The 21,102-nt window shown below is 39.6% G+C and overlaps 1 protein-coding gene across 4 annotated transcripts in view; it reads left to right on the top strand.

The window, feature by feature from the left end:
* Positions 1-21,102, top strand: part of itfg2 (integrin alpha FG-GAP repeat containing 2) — a 119,020-nt gene that overhangs the window by 49,520 nt on the left and 48,398 nt on the right. For all 4 annotated transcript variants that reach the window (XR_005946379.1, XM_041215430.1, XM_041215431.1 and 1 more), the window contains one exon: positions 20,675-20,766. Coding sequence is in view for 3 of the 4 variants with exons in the window: in XM_041215430.1 (XP_041071364.1) it covers positions 20,675-20,766 (92 nt within the window). In the remaining variant the exon portion in view is untranslated. The remainder of the gene's footprint in view (positions 1-20,674; positions 20,767-21,102) is intronic.

The following is a 21,102-nucleotide window of genomic DNA, read 5'->3' as shown; positions in this document are numbered from 1 at the left end:
ATGGAGACCACGCTCCAGAAAATTCAACTTGGATGGGCAGGCCATGTCTCCCACATGGATGACTGCAGAACCCCCAAGCAGATCTTCCATGAAGAACTGTCTCAGGGCAAACAACGTCAAGTTGGTCAGTACAAATGATACAAGTAAGCCCTGAAAAGAAGCCTCACAAATTTCTCCATTCTGGAACACCTTCCTTGGGGAAAACACTGCAGTTGACTAGCCCATATTGAGGCAAGCACTGAAATTTGGTTCAGGATGTTTCGTGGACCATCCACGCCAAACCCACAACATTTGACATGTTCACAGGAAGGCCAGAAGTGGCGCAGCTGCAGAGGTTCCCCCAAGCACTAACATTGACAACTTGAACTGCCAGTTTTGTGGACATCCATGCTGCTTTCTCATCAGGCTCTTCAGTCATGAGAGGACCCACAGAAGACGATGAAGTACTTTACAGCTTGGATGTACTCGAATAACAAGGACTCTCCCAGTGTTGATCTTTCCAATCCCTCCATCCCTCCTCTCCTTGGCTGGGCCTGGAGCTGAAGGCCTAATTGTCTAAAAACCAGCCAATCTCTCAACTTGGCTGATCACAGCTGGGAAATGGCAACAAAAATAAATGGTAATCGGTTCCTGACTAATTTATTGGGACCACAGAATTTCACCCTCCCCCTCCCCCCAGCTCCCTACCCACCTCTGAGAATCAGGGCCAGGGTGTACAAAAGTAAGCGCATTGTGCTAAAATTTTATAAAATGCTGGACAGATCCCAGCTAGAGTATTGTGCTCAATGCTGGGCCCTATATTTTAGGATGGGTGTCTAGGCCTTAGAGAGGTCACAAAACAGATGTACACAAGAAATAGGAGCAGGAGTAGACCACTAGATGCACTAGAATGATACTAGGCATAAAAGACTTGGTCTTGTGGAGAGACTAGAGAATCGGGGATGGTTCTCCATAGAGCAGAGAAGTTTATGGGGAGATTTGAAAGTGGTATTCAAAATTCTGAACAATCATCACACTGTTTCCAGTGGCAATAGAGTCAGTAACCAGACACAGATTTGTGGTAATTGGCAAAGGAACCAGAGGCAACACAAGGAATAAAGTTTTTATGTTGTATGTTATGATCTGGAATACATTGCCTAAATGGATGGGAACAGTTTCAAGTTATTAAACTTTATAAAGAGAATTAGATGAATACTTGCAGTGGAAAGATTGGCAGGGCTGTGCTAAAAGAACAGGAAAGTGGAACTAATTTGACAGCTCTTTCAAAGAGCCAGCACAGACTGGATGGACTGAATGGGCTCCTGTGCTGTCATTCTGTGATGCCATGAACTTTTAGAATCACTTCATGGAGATAATTACAAATGTTAACTTTTTTTTGCCAATTAAATCTAAAATGTTTCTATTTAGGTTGCTGCTGACTTTATCCAATTTTCTGACCCAGATTCAGAAAAAATATTCCCCAAAAATAAATTTTAGACAAATAATTTGTAAAGGAAATCGTTAGCACCAACAGTATTTTAGTTTCTTCATTTTGCAGATCCAGTTCCTTCTTCCAAGTGCCACTAGGTTTTCGTAGTCATACCTCAACAAATGTTGTCCCAACCAATAGTGATCAAGGCATTCATCATTAGAGAAATTTTAATCAAAGCCAACCAAGAATTCTGCAGCTGGAGTTGTATGTGTCACCTCTAAAACTGGGAAGGGTGCCATGTCCAGATGGTCATCCATAAGCAAACACTGATATTAGCCAAAAGGAGATAGGACTTGCATGATCCATTATGCTTCTGTTGGCTTTCTGTATGCCCATTCCAGTTGCTGGCACATCAGCTGGCTATCACCTGTAAGACTATTTTCTGGGATACAAATTTTGTACTATCTAACATTAGGTCTAAATGTTTAGGCTTGTGGGGTAATTGGACCTTTACTCAGGGATCAGTATAAATTGAAATTCCATGTAGTCAAATTTGCTGAATAATTTTTCTCATCAGCTAGTATCTCAAGTATAGTTAACAGCCATTTTATGGCATCAGCAATGTTTGACAGAACTGATGGTGCGTGTGCAAATACGGACTGCAGAGCATTTGCCACAAACCAACTCAACTTCTCAGTAGCCAATCCTGCTTCCCATACTCAAGATGGGCTCAGGTAGGCAGCTGCCTTCGTCATTCTGAGCCTAATGGAAGTAGTTCTCAGCTGTTGGTGGTGATTGAGATAGATGTTGATGGTAAAGTTTCCAACCAATGTCAAATCTCAGGCCTCTGAATATATTTCTCTGTAGAGAAAAGTTAAAGATGCAATGTTACCTCTAATCAATCAGGCAATACCTCAATGGCAGATTTGAATGGTAGATCTAATGATCCATTCAGCTTTATCATTGGAGTTTCCTAAGGTTCAGTTTTCTGTTTTTACAGCTGCTATTACTTGGTGTGTTTTAGCATTTCCTCAGTCTCCATGTTTGTGAAATGCCTATTCATTTTTTCACCCATTTTCTTTCAAATTATTGTACGTTCTGCCTTATGCTGATGTATTTCCAGAAGTTCTTGCAGTTTACGATGGGGGCCATTTGAATGGCTATTTGAATGGTTTGTTGAATAGGATAGTAATGCTAGTTATTGCTATAGGAAACGTAACAAGTTCTGGTAGTGTTCTTGCACCATAGACCAATCTATAACTAAATTACATGTTAAAATATAAAATGCAATTGAGATAGTCAATAGTGCAAAAATGTGAGCACCTTCTGTATTAGTCATGTATTTTCTAGTTATTGTGGAATTTATATTTTGTCAAGTTCTAGGTTTAATTGCTTTGCCAGGATATTCTTGTCAATTCTGCCAAAGTAATTAATGCTGTCTACCTGGCTCTACCCAGGGAGGCTTGCACTGATGTGGTAAAAAAATAACATTACAGGACTGTGCCATGTTATATATCTCATTCCATCATAATCACCTGCTGGTAGAGTACAACCAGTGAATAATGGGGAGAGGGGACAGGGACTAAGATCTGAAAAGTCAAGTTTTAGCACCTAAATCTCACAGAGCAAAGGTGTCCATAATACAGTATTCAGATGTGTTTTTGCAACATGGCAGAATTGCTAAAATCCACCATCAGTAATTGAAGAAATTCTAAGAAAATCTTGAATTCTTGTGAGAGAACATTGCATTGGGAATTCTAGTGTCATTGGCATCTATGATGATGCAAATTCTGGACTCATTCACATTTTAGTATTTGTAAGATTTGCATGCTCTTTGTTTTGCAATAAAGCTGAAAGTTTAGATGTGCTTTTTTTAAAAAAAATAAGGCCTATAGGAAATAGATTTTAATGATTCAGTTTTACTTTCTTTATAATTTAGCAAATTATAAGGTAGAATTGCTCGAACTTACTTATTTGAGTTCAAGTAATATGTCTTGAAGCCTTGAAGAGCCTTTTTTGTGTGTACAGTTGTGGCTAATTGCTGGTATATTTTTAACTTTTTTTAAAAAAGGCTTTTTTTCCTTCACATGTGACCCAAAATCTGCTTGTGTAGCTGTTGGATAATTAGGAGTGTTAGAGCAGCAGGGACAAGCTCTTTTCTTAGGTGACACAGCAGGCTGCAAGCTTATTTTGACATCCTCCTCCTACTTCAATGAGCTATTTGGTTGAGCATTTCCTGGCTTCACACAGCACTCTTCTTTTATGTGAACACTAATATTGTGGACAGTAATTAATTGTTCAATTTAAGTGTCTCAATTGGTTCAATTACCACTTTTTGTAGTCAGGAGCCAATGGAACAGTAATTATAGAGAGGGTGATGATGTGCCACTCTTTTAAATAGAAGAAAGGATTGATGTATGATTATCCAGGTGATGGGCAGTGCTGTATCTGGAATACATCCCACTTATGTACAGTAATTGCTGCTTTTTTTGACATGGTTCAAGCGATCAGAATGAAAATGAAAGGACATGGACACTGTACAAGTTATTTGAACATGATGGCTCTGACCTCACTATGACAATACCCAGACACAAATCTAAGTGATTACTTCCATTCTTGTTATAAGTCTCCAGTGTTTGAATTCCTATGTTATAGAATTCAAATGACAACCTCCACTTCCTACAGTTTGATGATGTCCATCGAGTGAAGCCCAGCAAAACAAATCTGACACCCAATGTTGATGCTGTGAAACTGGTTGATTGCAGGACAATTCTAATTTTAAAAACTATTTCATAGCAAATCAAATGCAGCTGGGTTTTAAAGCAATAATAATACTGTACGTAAAGAAACAATATAAGGAGCAAGCACATTTTGTTTAAAGCATATGACTGTAAGAGCTTTGTTCTGCTGAGTAAAATATCATTAACTGAGTCACTTCATATTTAAAAACCAGTTACTCTTACTGTCACAAAGTTGCTACTTGCTCATAGTGTATATTCCCACTTTGAATTTACTTTGTAAAAGTTTCTAAATTTAGTATCTTGATTTCTATGTCTTCTGTGGTCAATTGGAATACATTCTAGGTTGCTAAAAGAAGAAAGGGTGGCAATAGCAGAAACTCTGACTACAATCTTTTTGGTTGTGAGCATGCTGTCAGAGGTCTGGAGGATTTCAAATATTACAACCCTACTCAAGGAAGAGGGATAAGTTTGGTAACTACAGGTCAGTTAGTCTAATGTCAGTGACGGGAAAATTACTAGAGACTTGTCAAGGACAAAATTAATTCTCACTTGGAGATGCATATGGTTAATAAGGGATAGTTAACATGAACTTGTCAAAGGCAAATCATGCCTGAGTAATCTAATTGAGTTCTTTAATACAGTAATAGAGAGGTTTGATGAAGGCAAGTGCAGTAGGTCTACAGACAACCTTTCAAAAAGCATGCGATATAGATACCACAAAAAAGACCTATTCGAAAAATAGAAACACATGGGATTAAAGGGATGGTGGTAACTTGGGCCTGACAGCATCTCAGCTATAGTACTGAAAATGTATTCCAAAACTAGCTATGTCCCGAACCAAGCTGTTCCATTTGTTATGACCGATCAGTTGGTAAAGCTGAGTTATTTAAAATTCCCAGAGGGAAACTTTAAACAACTGTCATAACCTATAATCTTAAGTGTTATGTTTGAGATGCAACTCTAAATTCAGGAATCAGACCACTAGTTCTTGAGGCTTTACATTAAACTAAATGAAGCATTTTATTAATTTACACAGGCTAATATATATATATATATATATACACACACACACATGGCTACAAATTACAATCATAACTTTTAACAAATTCCCAAACTAATCTCCACTAAGGCAACAGCAACCCAAAGACTTAACCAGATACCAGACAAAGCATTTTCACCTTACAAATTCAAAATGAGGTTCCTTTCACTTTGGTTCCTTGCAGACACTGTGGTAGGCTTACAGGCTTTGATCTTATATTGCCTCTACTCTGCACACTTGAAAACTGCTGAAGTTATCCTAGCACCACCCATTGAATGTAAATTCTCATTGTATCACCAGCCTCTTCTAACAATAAAACCCCTCTTCATAGTACCAATTTTATCAGTAATATAAACATATTGCTTGGTATCTGGTAGATAGGTGTCATTTTTCACCCCTCTTCTTGAATGCTCTATTCAAAAAATGCAAATACACTGTATTTCCCTTACATATCAAAACTAGCACACATCAAAGTACCCAGACTAGCTGGCTTTAATCCAATTAAAGACACATTCTGCCAAAACTAGTGGTGTAGTTAATACAGTTTTCAAACTATTGAATGACTTCTGACACTCCAGTGTCCATTGAAACTTCTTGTTTTTTAATAGTTCAGTCAGTGGAGCAACCACTTGGCTAAAGTTTGGTACAAATTTCTGGTAAAAACCACTCATGCCCAGAAATCTCAATACTTATTGTTTTGTTGTAGGCACTGGGAAATCCATGAGAACCTTGACTTTCGCATCTGTCAGAGCCACCTTACCATGTCCAATGGTATGGCCTAGATATGTAACTTGCGCTTTTGCAAATTCATTTTTAGCCAAGTTCATCACCAAATTAGCTTCTAGTAGTCGAGTAAATAATTCTTCCAGATGCTGTAAATGTTTCTCCCACATCTGACTGAAAACAATTGGATCATCAATATAAACTGCACAATTGCTTAGACCCGCAATTACTTTGTCAGTCTTTTAAATGTTACAGGTGTATTCTTCATAGCAAATGGCATGACTTCAAACTGATATAGCCCACTTGGTGTTACAAAAGCCGATATCTCCTTTGCCTTCTCCGACAATGGTACCTGCCAATATCCTTTTAGCAAGTCAATCTTTGTGATAAATTTCGATTGTCCCACTTTCTCAATGCAATCCTCCAACCACGGTATGGGATATGAATCTGCTTTTGTCACCACATTCACTTTTTGATAGTCCACACATAGTCATTGTGTTCCATCCGGTTTTGGTACCAGTACAATAGATGAACTCCAATTACTGCAACTAGACTCAAAGATATGATTTTCAAGCATGAAATCAATTTATTTTTGTACTTGTGATAACTTTGCCGGATTTAATCTATAAGGTTGTTGCCTCATTGAAGATGATATTTCTATACATACATCATGTAAAGCTAAATGTCTCTTTCCCAACTCATTTCCACGAATAGGTTTGTGTGACTGCAATAGCTTTTCCAAATCACTTTGACAATTGCTTGGAAGGTAACTCAATATTTTATTTAAATTTTCAAGCACCCCCTCATTATCCAATTTGATTAGAGGAAGATCAATTTCAGAGTCCTGCACTTCTACCTCTTTCTCATCATCTACCATCACTAACACCTCTTTTTGTTCCCCTTCCCTGTCAAAGTACTTTTTAAGCATATTTGCATGACACAGTCCCTACTTCTTCCTTCTGTTTGAAGTATTTATTAAATAATTTACTTCACTGAATGTATTTTCAATCCTGTAAGGTCCACTAAGTCTTGCATTTAATGAATCCCCTAATACTGATAACAAAACTAATACTTTCTCTTCAGAAACAAAGCTGCGAATTTTAGCTGCCTTATCTGCCTTCACTTTCATCACTTGCTGTGAGATCTTTAAATGTCCCCTTGCCAACTCAAATGATTTGTTCAATCTTTCCCTGAAATTTGATATGTAATCCAGGAGAGTAGTTTCTGAGTTTGGCCCCAACAATTTCTCATGAATCAATTTCAATGGTCCCCTTACCTCATGACCATAAACTACTTCAAAAGGGCTAAAACCAGTCGCTGCATTAGGAGCGTCTCTATTAGCAAATAACAAAAATGGAATTCCTGTAACACAATCCTGTGCATAATCAAGACAGTATGCTCTCAACAGAATTTTTAAAGATTGATGCCATCTTTCCAAAGCTCCTTGTGACTCTGTATGATAAGCTGTTAACTTAAACTGTCTTATCTCCAAACTGTTCATTACTTCCTTAAACAGCTGTGACATGAAGTTTGACCCTTGATCTGATTGTATTTCCTTAGGTAAACCATATCTTGTGAAAATTTTAATTAACTCCTCTATAATCTTCTTAGTTGTAATATTTCTTAAAGGTATCGCTTCAGGTAACCTAGTAGACACATCCATTATTGTTAATAAATACTGATTTCCACTTTTAGTCTTAGGGACAGGTCCTACACAATCAATCATGACCCTGGTAAAAGGTTCTTCAAATGCTGGTATTGGAATTAAAGGCGCAGGCTTAATCACTGCTTGTGGTTTTCCTGTTACTTGACACATATGACAGGTTCTACCGAATTTGACAATATCCCTATGCAATCTTGGCTGAGATAAATACCTCTATCTTTTCCTGAGTTTTCCTAATTCCTAAATGACCCCCCATTGGAATTTCATGAGCAATCTTCAGAATCTCATTTCTATAACCTAATGGGATAATAATCCGATGCACCTCCCTCCAGCTTTCATTTGCTGAGATGTAATCTGACCGCCACTTTCTCATTGATATATTCCCTCGAAGATAATAATATACCGGAATACATTTTGCTTCGGTTTCTGAATAAGCTTTCTGATGTAATTGTTTTAATTGCAAATCATTTTTCTGTAACCCCGCTAACTTTTTTGAATTAAACACTTCAACGGATCTGTCCTGCATTACTTCCTCCTGAGCAATGTTATCAAATACAGTGCCAGCTAATTGGATTTCGACACCTTCTTCTTGCCTTTGAACTGCCTGCATATCTTGTGTATTTTGTTCTTCCCAATGGGCCTTTGATCTTATAACCGGAAACAATCCAGATGTTCCTTCTGTAGTAATTCTGCTGAAAACACTTCTGCAGGCTGCTCAACTACCATAGGCATCACCTACATTTGCGATCTAGCTGTATCATTACCCAGAATAAATTGAACCCCTGCAATGGGCAATTTTTCCACTGCTCCAACCAGACCTTCACCCATCTTCCATCTGCTCTTTAAATTTACCTTCCACCACAGATTAGATTTAGCATCTCCGTGAACCCCACTTATTATTACCTTCTCCTGCAAGACTCCCTCTGAACAACAAATATCACTATCCTACAACGTTAAGGATTGACTAGCCCCTGTGTCTCTTAATATTTAACATCTTTACCTACTCCACCCCGTACACATGGAAAGACTTTTCCTTCATATACGAAGTCTTTAAACGTTTCTGCGACCAGCTCTTCAGAATTCTCTTGAGTAAACTGTGAACACATTCCCACTTCTTTACCTTTAACTGATTCTCCCTGTTTCACCTGTACACAAACCACTGGTTTCTCCTGTGCCTGAACCTCAGAACCCGCAGTACTTTTACTTCCAGAGCTTTTCTGTACGCCAACAATTCCTACAGATTTTTCCTGCAACCTCCAACACACTGACTTTGTGTGCCCCACTTTATTATAATGAAAACACCTCAAGTTTTGAATGTCACTTTTACATTCAGCACATTTTTTTGTTCTGAGAAAAAGCTTGCTGGGAACTTCCAGCTACTCCTTCCCTGACTACCTGTCTTCCTTTCACCTTCCCACTTTTTATCCTTTTCCAATTTGAAAGGGTGACAGAAAAAAGGTTTACCTCTATGAACCAACTCAATCATCAGCTATCCCTGCTGCTTGTCTTACAGAATCAACCCTCTGTTCCTCCACATGATTTCCACTACCAAAGGAATTGAATCTTTAAATTGTCTCAAAAGAATGACTTCCCTAAGAGCTGCATATGTTGTCTCTATTTTTAAAGCCCGTATCCACCGGTTAAAATTGCTTTGTTTTACTCTTTCAAACTCAATATAAGTATGCCCAAGCTGTTTTCTCATACTTCTAAATTTCTGCCTGTATGCTTCAGGAACCAACTCATATGCACTCAAAATAGCTTTTCTCACCACATCATAATTCACCGACATTTCTTCTGAAAGCGAAGCATGTACCTCAAGCTCCCTACCTAATTGCTTAGACTGTAATAATAATGTCCAGTTTTCCTGTAGCCATTTCATCTGTTTAGCTAGATTCTCAGATGAAATAAAGAATGCTTCAATATCTGTTTCCTCAAACTTTGGAAGAGCTTGTACAAACTTAAACATATCCCCACTGGGTTTTACTCTAGAGTTAAATCCTTCCTCACCTACTGACATCTCTTTTCTAACTGCCAACATTTTCAGTTGGAATTCTTTCTCTCTCTACTTCTTCTCCATTTTCTCAATTCTTAATTCCCTTTTAAAAACCATTTCTCTGACCTTTGCTTCTAATTCAAGCTTTTTCATTTGTAACTGAAGTCTCACTACCTCCAGCTGTGACTCACTGTTGTCAGGTTTCATTTCCAACTGTAGGTGCTATGCTATACTTTTAACTGTATCAGATTTCCTAGCTCCTGCAGGTAACGCCATTTGTAACCTATCTGCCAACCCACTCAGAGTTATCTCTTCTACTCCCAGACAATTCTTAGCATTTGCCAAAGTCACCTTGCAGTCTCACCACTTCTAAAATACCTCATCAACTCATGAATTCAAAGTGCTTCTCGTACTCGTAAGCTTAAGAATCACCAATTCCTAACCAATCGAGGAATTAGAAATATAATTTATCCCAGTACAGCCCCCAGTTGTTATGGCTGATGCAGCTGGTAAAGCGGAGTTATTTAAAAATCTCAGAGGGACACTTTAAACAACTTTGATAACCTATAATTTTAAATGTTATGTTTAAAATGCGACCTTAAATTCAGGAATCAGACCATCAGTTTTCGATGCTTTACATTAAACTAATTGAAACATTTTATTAATTTAGACAGATTAAAATATATACACATGGCTATAAATTACTATCATAACTTTTAACAAATTCCCAAACTAATCTCCATTAAGGCAACAGCAACCCATAGACTTAACCAGACACTTGGTAAAGTATTTTCACCTTACGAATTCAAAATGAGGTTCTTTTTACTGTGGAGCCAGTTGGAGGCTTGCAGCTGCCTTTTGACCTTACATTGCTTCTGCCCTGTACGCCTGAAAACTACTGAAGTTATACCTACCAGCCCCATCCAATATTAATTCTCATTGTACCAACAACCTCTTTGAACTTCACCTTTTAACAATGAAACCCCTTTCATAGTATCAATTTTATTAGTAATATAAACATATTGCTTGGTAGCTGTCAGAAAGGCATCAACTTTCACCTCATTTCTTGAATGCTGTATTTTAAAAATGCAAATACATGCTATCTCTCTTACATATCAAAACTAGTACATATCAATGCACCCAAACTAGCTGGCTTTAATCCAATTAAGGCATACACACAGACTAAACCTCTACTTGAAAAGAAAAATATTTTCCAAAATATTATATACATTAATAGCTTCATGACATCTCATATTCCTAAATTTCTGCCTGTATGCTTCAGGAACCAACTCATATGCACTCAAAATAGTTTTTTTCGCCGCATCATAAGTCACCAACATTTCTTCGAAGCATATACCTCAAGCACCCTATCTCAGAACGTGGCTGTAATACTAACGTCCAGTGGCCATTTCATCTGTTTAGCTAGCTTCTCAAAGGAAATAAAGAATGCTTCAATATCTTTTTCCTCAAACTTTGGAAGAACTTGTACAAATTTAAACATATCCCCACTGGGTTTTGCTCTGGAGATAAATCCTTCCTCACCTAGTGACATCTCTTTTCTAACTGCCAGCATTTTGAGTTGGAATTCTCTTTCCGCCTTCTCCATGTTCTCAATTTATAATTCCCTTTGAAAGCCATTTCTCTGTCGTTTGCTTCTAATTCAAGCTTTTTCATTTGCAACTGAAGTCTTACTACCTCCAGTTGTGACTCACTAGTGTCAGGTTTCACTTCCGACTGTAGAGTGTTGTACTGTACTTTTAAATATATCTGATTTCCTAGCAGGTAACCTGAATTTTAACTTAACTGCCAGCTCTGTTAACTTAGTTTTGATCATTTTCTACAAACCAATCAGAGTTATCTCTTCTACACCCAGACAAGTCTTAGGAATTGCCAAAGCCACCTTGCAGTCTCGCCATCACTTAAAATACCTCACCAAGTCCTGAATTAAAAGTGCCTCTTGTACTCGTAACCTTAAGATTCACCAATTCCTAACCAATCAAGGAATTAGAAATATAACTGTCATAACCTATACTTTTAACTGTTAAGTTTGAGATGCAACTCTAAATTCAGGAATCAGACCACTAGTTCTCGAGGCTTTACATTAAACTAAATAAAATATTTTATTAATTTACACAGGTTAAAATATATATACACATGGCTGCAAATTACTACGATCATAACTTTTAACAAATTCCCAAACTAATCTCCATTAAGGCAGCAGCTGCCCATAGACTTAGCCAGACACCAGGCAAAGCATTTTCACCTTACAAATTTAAAATGAGGTTCCTTTCACTTTAGTTCCTTGCAGACATTGTGGTAGGCTTACAGGCTTTGATCTTACATTGCCTCTGCTCTGCACACCTGAAAACTGCTGAAGTTATACCTACCACCACCCATTGAATGTAAATTCTCATTGTATCACCAGCCTCTTCTAACAATAAAACCCCTTTTCATAGTACTAACTTTATTAGTAATATAAACATATTGCTTGGTGTCTGCTAAGATAGGTGTCATTTTTCACCCCACTTCTTGAATGCTCTATTCAAAAAATGCAAACACACTTATCTCTCTTACATATCAATACTAGTACACATCAAAGCACCCAGACAAAAACAAAAACTGCTGGAAAAACTCAGCAGTCTGATAGCATCTGTGGAGAGAAAGATAGAGTTAACGTTTCAAGTCCGTATGACTCTTCATCAGAACTAGTTGGCTTTAATCCAGTTAACACCCATCCACAGGCTAAACCACTATTTTAAAAGAAAAATATTTTCCAATAATATTATATACATTAATAGCTTCATGACACATTACAGCTATAACACCGACATTTACCTGACAAAATGTGGAACATTGCCCAGGTACGTCCCGGTTCACAAAGGCAGGACAAATCCAATCCAGCCAGTTCCTGCTCTATCCATCGGGATGCTCAATTATCAGCAATGTAATGGAAGATGTCATTGTCAGTGATGTTAGGTGGCACTTACTCAGCAAAACATGCTGAGTTAAAGTTCAGTTTGGATTCTGTCAGGACCACTCTGCTCCAGATCTCATTACAGGCTTTGTACAAACATATACAAAAAAGCTGAATTTCAGAGGTGAGACTGTCCTTGACATCAAGGCAGCATTTGACTGAGTGTATCAAGGATTGCAAGTAAAATTGAAGTTAATTTTGAAGTTTACAAATTCAAAACTTGGCAGCATTGAAAGTATTGGGAATGTACAAAATGCCAGCAGGACATCGACTGGTGAAAAGGCATGGCATTTAATTCAGGTAAGCGTGAAACGATGGATGCACTTTGGGAGGAACAACATGGAGAGGTATAATCTAAATGGTACAATTTTAGGAGGTGGGGGGACAGTTGGATTGCAAGTACAGGAGGACCTGACAGTGCAGTTCTTTAAAGAACTTTAAACAGGACAAGTTGATAAGGTGCTTAAGAAATGATATGGGATACTTGGCTTTGTAAGTAGGTGCATTGAATACAAAAACAAGGAAATCATGCTAAACATTTACAAACCCATGGTTATATCTCAGCTGAAACATTGGGCTGAATTTTCCATGGGCTTCGGGGTGTTGGGGAGTCTCGAAGCAGCACTTGCCAGCCGTGGGATTGGCTTGATGATTTCAGTGCAAGCAGCCTCCTGACTGGCCACCTCTGGACCTGCCATCCAATTAAGTGTGACAGGTGGGCTCCTGATGCTCCTGGTCCAATCAAAAGGCCAGCCACTGTGAAGCTTCAGCAGTGCCACCAAAAAAGATGAGCACAACTGAGGCAGCTAAGGGATCTTGGGGGTGCCTCCAGGTAAGTAAATTAAAAATAAAGAATTCGGGGACAGAGGGTTCTCCAGGGGGTGGGGGTGCGGAATTGTATGGGCCATGGGTGCTGCCTTTCACATCTGCAACCCTCTCTTTGGGCTTCAAATTCTGGCCCCATTTCCTCTCTCCTCATCCCCTCCCCCTCCCTACAATACTCCATGCTGCCACAGGGAAGCTGCTCTCAAGAAACTGGTGGCCTCCACATGGGAGGTTCTAGCTCGCTACTGGGAAAATGTCATAACCCCCATTTAATTTCTCCTAATTGCAGTCTTAATGATGTAGATTGGCTGCTTGCCACTTGGAAACAGGCAGCCATTTCATGCCCTGCCTCCTGTTCACCGCTGGAAAACTTCCTCAGTAGCAGGACAGGGTCGGGGGCCATCCCTAAGTGGCTGCCCACTATATGACTGGCGTCTCACCTCCATTCCTGTCACCCCATTGTGGCCAATTCTAAGTAGTATGCTTGAAGAAAGATGACAAGGCTATGGAGGGGGTACAGAGCAGGCTTACTAGGCTGATACCAGGGTTGAGGGACTTCAGTTATTTGGAGAAGTTGGGATATGTCTCCTTAGAGCAGAAAATGCCAATGAAAGACCCATCAGAGGTATTCAAAATAGTATGGGTTTTTGAAGGAACAAAATGGGAGAAACAGTTTACTCTGACAAGTAGGTTGGTAATTTGATTTAAAACAATTGGCAAAACATTTAGAGAGGAAATGAATTATTTTTTCACACATTGAGATTTGGAACACACTATTTGAAAGTTTGGTAGCATCAGGTTCCATAGGAACTGTCAATAAGCATATACCTAAGAGGACTAATTTCCAGGGTTGTGGGGTAAATGTTGGAGTGTGAGATTAAGTTGTACAGCTCTGGCAGAAGCACAGCAAGTGAGTTGACCTCCTCTGTTGTCTAACATTCTATGATTCTTATTTTCTTTGTTTGTTTTCTTTCTATGTTTTCTTATTTATTCTGTTTGGCATGAATATAAATAGACCCATGAAAGGAGGAAATGAACCTTCTTCTCTGAAGAACTTTAAACACTGGTCTCAATTCTGTGAATCAGCAAATTTACGCAAGGGTCCTACTTTGTTACTCACTACTTCAGGGGCTGAATCTTCCGGGGGGGCGGGTCCAACATGCTGACATGTAAAACGACGCTTGATGACATTGGGTGTGCATCTCAACGTCATCGCGCATCATCGTGATATTTCACTCAGCGGGCACTCGCCGAAATGTCAGCGGCCTGTTAAGGCCATTAAAAATGTAATTAAAGTATTTAGGGTTGGCAGGCAGGCAAAAACCCCAAGTGGCCTTCGCATTTTTCAGGAAACCTCATTCATAGGTGGGGTGAGGTTTCCTGAAGCTTTTATAAAGCAATGAAATAAATTTCCCCACCTTTACAAACATTTCCCAACTCATGTGACACAGTCGAGGGGACGTGTTTGAATAATTTTTTACATCATTTATTGAAGTTTTTTATTGTCTATTCAATCTCCCCAAGGCAGCTCCATGCCTCAGGAAGATTGCTGCGCTCTTTTGCGCACAGGTCCTGACTCTCGCTTCTCCCCCTGCCCACGCAGGTAGCACTGAGGGCTACCGGCCGTGCGTTATGCTGGGCGGGCCTTAATTGGCCCTCCTTTCTGGACATTTGGATGTACCCCACTGTCATGAAGAGATATTAATGTGCATAATGTTATTGGAAATTATTTTTAAATTAGTATTGTAGTAGGGTGTGACTGTGTGTGGCTAATTGGATTAAAGCCAGCTAGTGTGGGTGCTTTGATGTCTAGTAGTTTTGAGATGTTAACTAGATAAATGTAAGGATAGAAGATAAAGCATACATTTTTATTTGTTGAATAAACCATTCAAAAGAATGGGTAAAATCTTGCACCTAGCTGATAGATGCCAAAATTACTAATGCATTTGGTGGAATGAAAGGATTACTGTTAGGAGAAGTAAAATTTAAAAAAACCTAGTAGTACAATGGAAAATTTACATTTAAAGGGAAAGCTAGGTATAAACAGAAAAGAGTTTGTGTGTGAGTCAGAGGCATGTAAGATCTAACCAGCCTTTAAGCCCTACAACTATGTCTGCAACGGAACCAAGTTGCAAGGAACTTCATTATGAATTCGTGAGGTGAAATGTGCTTTGCCTGGTGTCTGTTTAAAGTCTATGGGCTGCATCTTCTGGGCGGGGGTGTGGGGCCCGCTTGTTGACACGTAAAATGACGCGAGGTGACGTCGGGCGGGTGTCCCGATGCCACCACACATCATTTACATTTTCAGATTGGCGCGCGCAGAGCCAAGTCAGCCGCACGTCCGCCGACCTGTCAACAGCTGGTAGCCCAGGCGGGCTTCTGAAAAAAACATGAAACCTCATCCATGGGCGGGATGAGGTTTCAAGAGGGAATTTAAATGTTTACAAAATGTTGCAATAAAAGAAATTGACATGTCCCAGCTCATGTGACATATCAGGAATTTATTTTCACGCTTCTAAGAATTTTTGAAACTTCCAGCAATCTCCTTGAGGCCTCACTTTGCACTCCCGGCTCAGGGAACCCCCCCCCACACCCCCCGCACAGGGAGCACACAGCGCTTCTGAGCGGATGTCACGCTGGGCAGGCCTTAATTGGCCCCCCTATGTAAAATGGTGGTGCGCCCCCAACTGGGGACGCCGATCAGAAACCTGCCAACCCACGCCCATTCCCGCACATCCCCCCCAACGGGGGGAAAATGTTGCCCTATGGATCATTGTTGCCTTGCTGAAGATTTACCTGGGAGTGATAAATTTGGGGATTTGTTTAAAAGTTATTATAGTAGTAATTTGTAGACATGTATATATGTTTAATTAGTTGTTAAATTGATAAATGTTTAATTTAGTTTTATATAAAAACCTCTTGAGGCTTGGCGGCTTTACTCCTGAATTAGAGCTGCATCTCGAACGTACCAATTGAAAATATAGGTTATGATCAGTTGTTCAAGTTTCCCTCTGGGATTTAAACAACTCAGCCTTTACCAACTGCTGTGTCATAACACCCACAGCAGCACTGGGTGATCTGTGTTCTAAGCTCTCACACACAAATTCTGCTTGATTTTGCAAAAGGAGTTAACAAGACTTTACATCCATCACAGTAGGCTGAAATAAGGAAGTTGGATATTGCTGAAGAGAGAGCTATATTTCTGAAGCTTTTCACCTTGCACTTTTCAGGACAAATGCAAGAATGCTAAATTTTAAACAACAGTTTATACTACAGGAGAAAAGGGTGCTGATTGGTTGGCAAGTAGGCTTTGATTGGCTGAGGTGTAGCCACTGGAGAAAGCAAATGCAAACAATAGGCTCTCCAAGCTCCTGGGTAATTCAAAAAGCACAGGTCTTGAACATATCCCTTTTGTTTGCAGGGAAGGCGTCCCTGCATATGAATGTAAGTTGCTTCCAGCAAGCATAAGTGAGCCACATTACGGGATTGACTGATTATTCCTGTTGCCAGGAATTGTAGTATGAAGGAACCTTTCGCTGAAAGCAACATTGGGGCAGAAAATCTGCAGCCCTTGACATGTTACTTGAATAAAATGCATGTTATATGACACTTTTAATGTTACATAAATCTTCTGTGGCATTTTCGAGTTGAAGGATACATTGGTCCAGAATTTGTTGTAATGGCGCATTTGGTTCTGAACACCTTTAGACTCTTGGGTGCTCCAATTCTCCAGTGATGAATTTATGCCATAACTGTTGGAGAGCTCATTAGAATAGGCCACAGCCAGGGGCAGTGATGATTCAAAAGAGTGCAGCCATTGTCATTGATAAATGCTTGTTATCAATACCAATTTTGATCATTTGAACAGTATCACATTATTCATCCAATTTTTATTCTAGTTTTTATAAAAGTAAATATTTGAGTTGTGAGTTTTGTGGATTTCCCACAAATTTGTTAGGATAATTATTTTGTTTTCTGAAGTTATTTTGTGGGTGTAATGTGGGCAGTATGTGCCGCTTTAGATATTTGAATCAATTGATGGCTTCCAAATTGAAAATCGTTTCAAATGTTGGTGACTATTTTTAATTTTAAAGCTGTGTTTTGCAGTGGAAATTCAGGAGCAGCCGTGACATGGCCTTTAATAGTCATCTTAATTCTTTAATTAGACCAATATTATATTTTTCCCCTCAACAAAATTTTACTGATGCACTATACAATTGATGTGGAATTAAGTGTATTTATCAAGGTGAATTCCAAAGGACAATTGTATTTGCATTGGTACTCCATGTGAAAATTAGTGATTGATGCTGTTAACTGATGAGAGATCATTGAATTGATCTAAATACTAAATAATTTTCAAAAATTCAATTCCATTTAAAAAGAAACTTTCTGGCCAGCTATAATGTTCAATCAACAAAACTCAATAAAAAGTCAAAAATAAAAATACCTGGAACTGTTTTTGAAAGTGGCATCATCAGAACAGATACGACAGAGGCGAAGGAACTGAGAGAAGGGATGCAGTCCTTACAGGAAGCGGGGTGTGAGGAGCTGTAGTCAAGGCAGCTGTGGGAGTCAGTAGGCTTGTAATGAATATTGGTGGACAGTCTATCACCAGAAATTGAGACAGAGAGGTCAAGGAAGGGAAGGGAAGTGTCAGAGATGAACTCTGTCTCATCTGTTCTGATGATGCCACTTTCAAAAACAGTTCCTCCGACATGTCTTCCTTCTTCTTTAACCAAGGTTTTCCACCCACGGTGGTTGACAGGGCCCTCAACCGTGTCCGGCCCATCTCCCGCGCATCCGCCCTCACACCTTCCTCTCCCTCCCTGAACCATGCTAGGGTCCCTCTTGTCCTCACTTATCACCCCACCAGCCTCCACATTCAAAGGATCATCCTCCGCCATTTCTGCCAACTCCAGCATGATGTCACCACCAAACACATCTTCCCTTCCCCTCCCCTGGTGGCATTCTGCAGGGATCATTCCCTCCCGGACACCCTGGTCCACTCCTCCACCACCCCCTACACTTCAACCCCCTCCCATGACACCTTCCCATGCAACCACAGAAGGTACAACACCTGCCCCTTTACTTCCCCTCTCCTCACCATCCAAGGGCCCAAACATTCCTTTCAAGTGAAGCAGCATTTCACTTGCACTTCCCTCAATTTAGTCTACTGCATTCGCTGCTCCCAATGCGGTCTCCTCTACATTGGAGAGACAAAACGCAGACTGGGTGACCGCTTTGTGGAACACCTTCTGTCCGTCCCCAAACGTGACCCAGACCTCCCTGTCGCTTGCCATTTCAACACTCCACCCTGCTCTCATGCCCACATGTCCGTCCTTGGCCTGCTGCAGTGTTCCAGTGAAACTCAATGCAAACTGGAGGAACAGCACCTCGTCTTCCGACTAGGCACTTTACAGCCTTCCAGACTGAATACTGAGTTCAACAACTTCAGATTACGAACTCTCTCCTCCAGCCCTACCCCCTTTCCAATCCCCCCCTTTTCCAATAATTTACATAGATTTTTCTTATCCCACTTATTTCCATTATTTTTAAATGTATTTCCATCCATTGTTTTATCTCTACCTTTTAGCCTATTTCGATCCCTTCCCCCCCACCCTACCCCCAGTAGGGCTATCTGTACCTTGCTCGTCCTGCTTTCTACCCTTAATGTCACCTATTAGCACATTTCTTAGCTAATATCACCACCATCAACACCTTTTTGTCCTTTTGTCTATGACATCTTTTGGCAATCTCCACCTATCACTGGCCCGCTATCCAACTCTAGCTGTCCCATCCCCCTTAAACCAGCTTATATTTCACCTCTCTTCTATTTTTCCTTAGTTCTGTTGAAGAGTCATACGGACTCGAAATGTTAACTGTGTTCCTCTCCACAGATGCTGTCAGACCTGCTGAGTTTTTCCAGGTATTTTTATTTTTGTTTTTGTTTTGGATTTCCAGCATCCGCAGTTTTTTGCTTTTATCAATAAAAAGTCATATTTGTTTAAGGGAAATCAACCTTCGAGCAATGGATCACATTTCTGCCAAGTCACCATCGCTGTTTTGGTTCAATCTAAGCAAATTGGACATTGCCATTGATTTTAATAGAGTTAAGATAATGAAATTCTCACTGATTTGGTGGAGTTTATTGCAGAGCTTTCTAGAGGATCCCAGCAAATTTCGGTGTGGCACTAGTAAAGGCCTGAGTCACTTGTGCCAGAATTTCCTACCAGTGGTACTGATGTGCACCATAAATGCATTAATTCATTTGGCACGAGTCTCCAGTGAATTCCGGCCAATTATTTAGAACATATGACTATATTAAATAAATAATAATGGAGCTGAATGAATGGCCTGAAGACATTGCCAGAGCCCATAAGTTAAATTTTTTTTAAAAAGCATGTATAATAAATTAATTAAATATTACTGAAGCCAGTAGTTAAATAAATAATATTAGAACCAATGAATTAAATAAATAAAGGAGGCTGGAATCCTAAAATAAACAGGAAATGCTGAAAATACTCAGAAGGCCAAACACCATCTATGGAGAGAGAAACAGAGTTAATGGGCAGAATTTTCTTGGTCCCTTGGCAGTGAGTCTGGGAGCAAAATTAGAGAATCGTGCATCAGGGAGCCGGTGTGGCAGTGGCAGCTAGCTAACTGGGTTTAACTAAGCCCTCGCTTGCAGTCAAATTGGTGACGCCACTGGGATCTTGCTCATGTTCGACGGATCTCCTGTTGAGGCCCACAAGTCTTCCTTTAAATCCCATATCCTTGGAGCCACAGGTGACATCCTGAGGAGCAGTACCCCCTCCACACTGATGGATTGGCAACTGTGGCAATACTTTTTTTTACCCTTTTGTATCACTTCAGAAGGCACTTCCATCTTCTACCTACTTACATTTGTAGCATCCACTTCAAGCTGTGACAGTAACATACCTAATCAAGGGACTAGAGGGAAGGAAAGAAAACTTATCACAGTTAATTTATTCATATTAATAAGCACACAGCTTCTACCAGACAACCTCAGGGGTACATCGTGATGAAGTCATGAAGAAGCCATAACTCAATTACCCTGCCAAAAGGAGCTGTGGAAAGGTTAAAATGAAAATCTATATATGTCAATCTGACACTAACAGAAGAATATTGATTTCTAATGTTGCGAGAATATTCTTTTCCTCCTGAAGATTTCCTGATTAGTTTGCCAAGACACCTTTTTCCTTCTGAAGGTTTAATACGCAGCTAATTGGAGTCATGTCGATCAATAAAACTGAGTAAAGCTTTGTTTATTGCCTCCTTTCACAGGTACCCTGAAGCTGATGGATGGGTCAGATAAACTCCTGTGGTCTGTTCAAGTAGATCATCAGCTCTTTGCCTTGGAAAAGTTAGATGTAACAGTGAGTGTTACCATAGTAGTCACTGAAGACTTTACATAATCTTGCTTTAAATTGCTTCTATAATCTAACTATCACAAAGTGCCAAACTATTTCCTGAACTAATTCATATAAATTGAGTTTGCTGTTTAGAATGACAAGGCTTCTATAAACCTTAACGATTGAGGCCTATAAATACAATGGTGTTAAACAGGTGTGTAAGCCTTTAGTGTAGTGGGCAGAAATAACATGCCCATTATTGGCCTGAAGTATACTACTGCCATATTGGTATAGGCAAAAAAATAGCCATCCAGGCCCGAGCATGGAAAAAGGTGTTATTAATAATGCAATATTGGTTTG

The sequence above is a fragment of the Carcharodon carcharias genome, chromosome 21, assembly GCF_017639515.1.
Source record: "Carcharodon carcharias isolate sCarCar2 chromosome 21, sCarCar2.pri, whole genome shotgun sequence".
NCBI lineage: Eukaryota > Metazoa > Chordata > Chondrichthyes > Lamniformes > Lamnidae > Carcharodon > Carcharodon carcharias.
The sequence above is the reverse complement of the archived record's forward strand: the minus strand, read 5'-3'. Positions and strand labels throughout refer to the sequence as shown.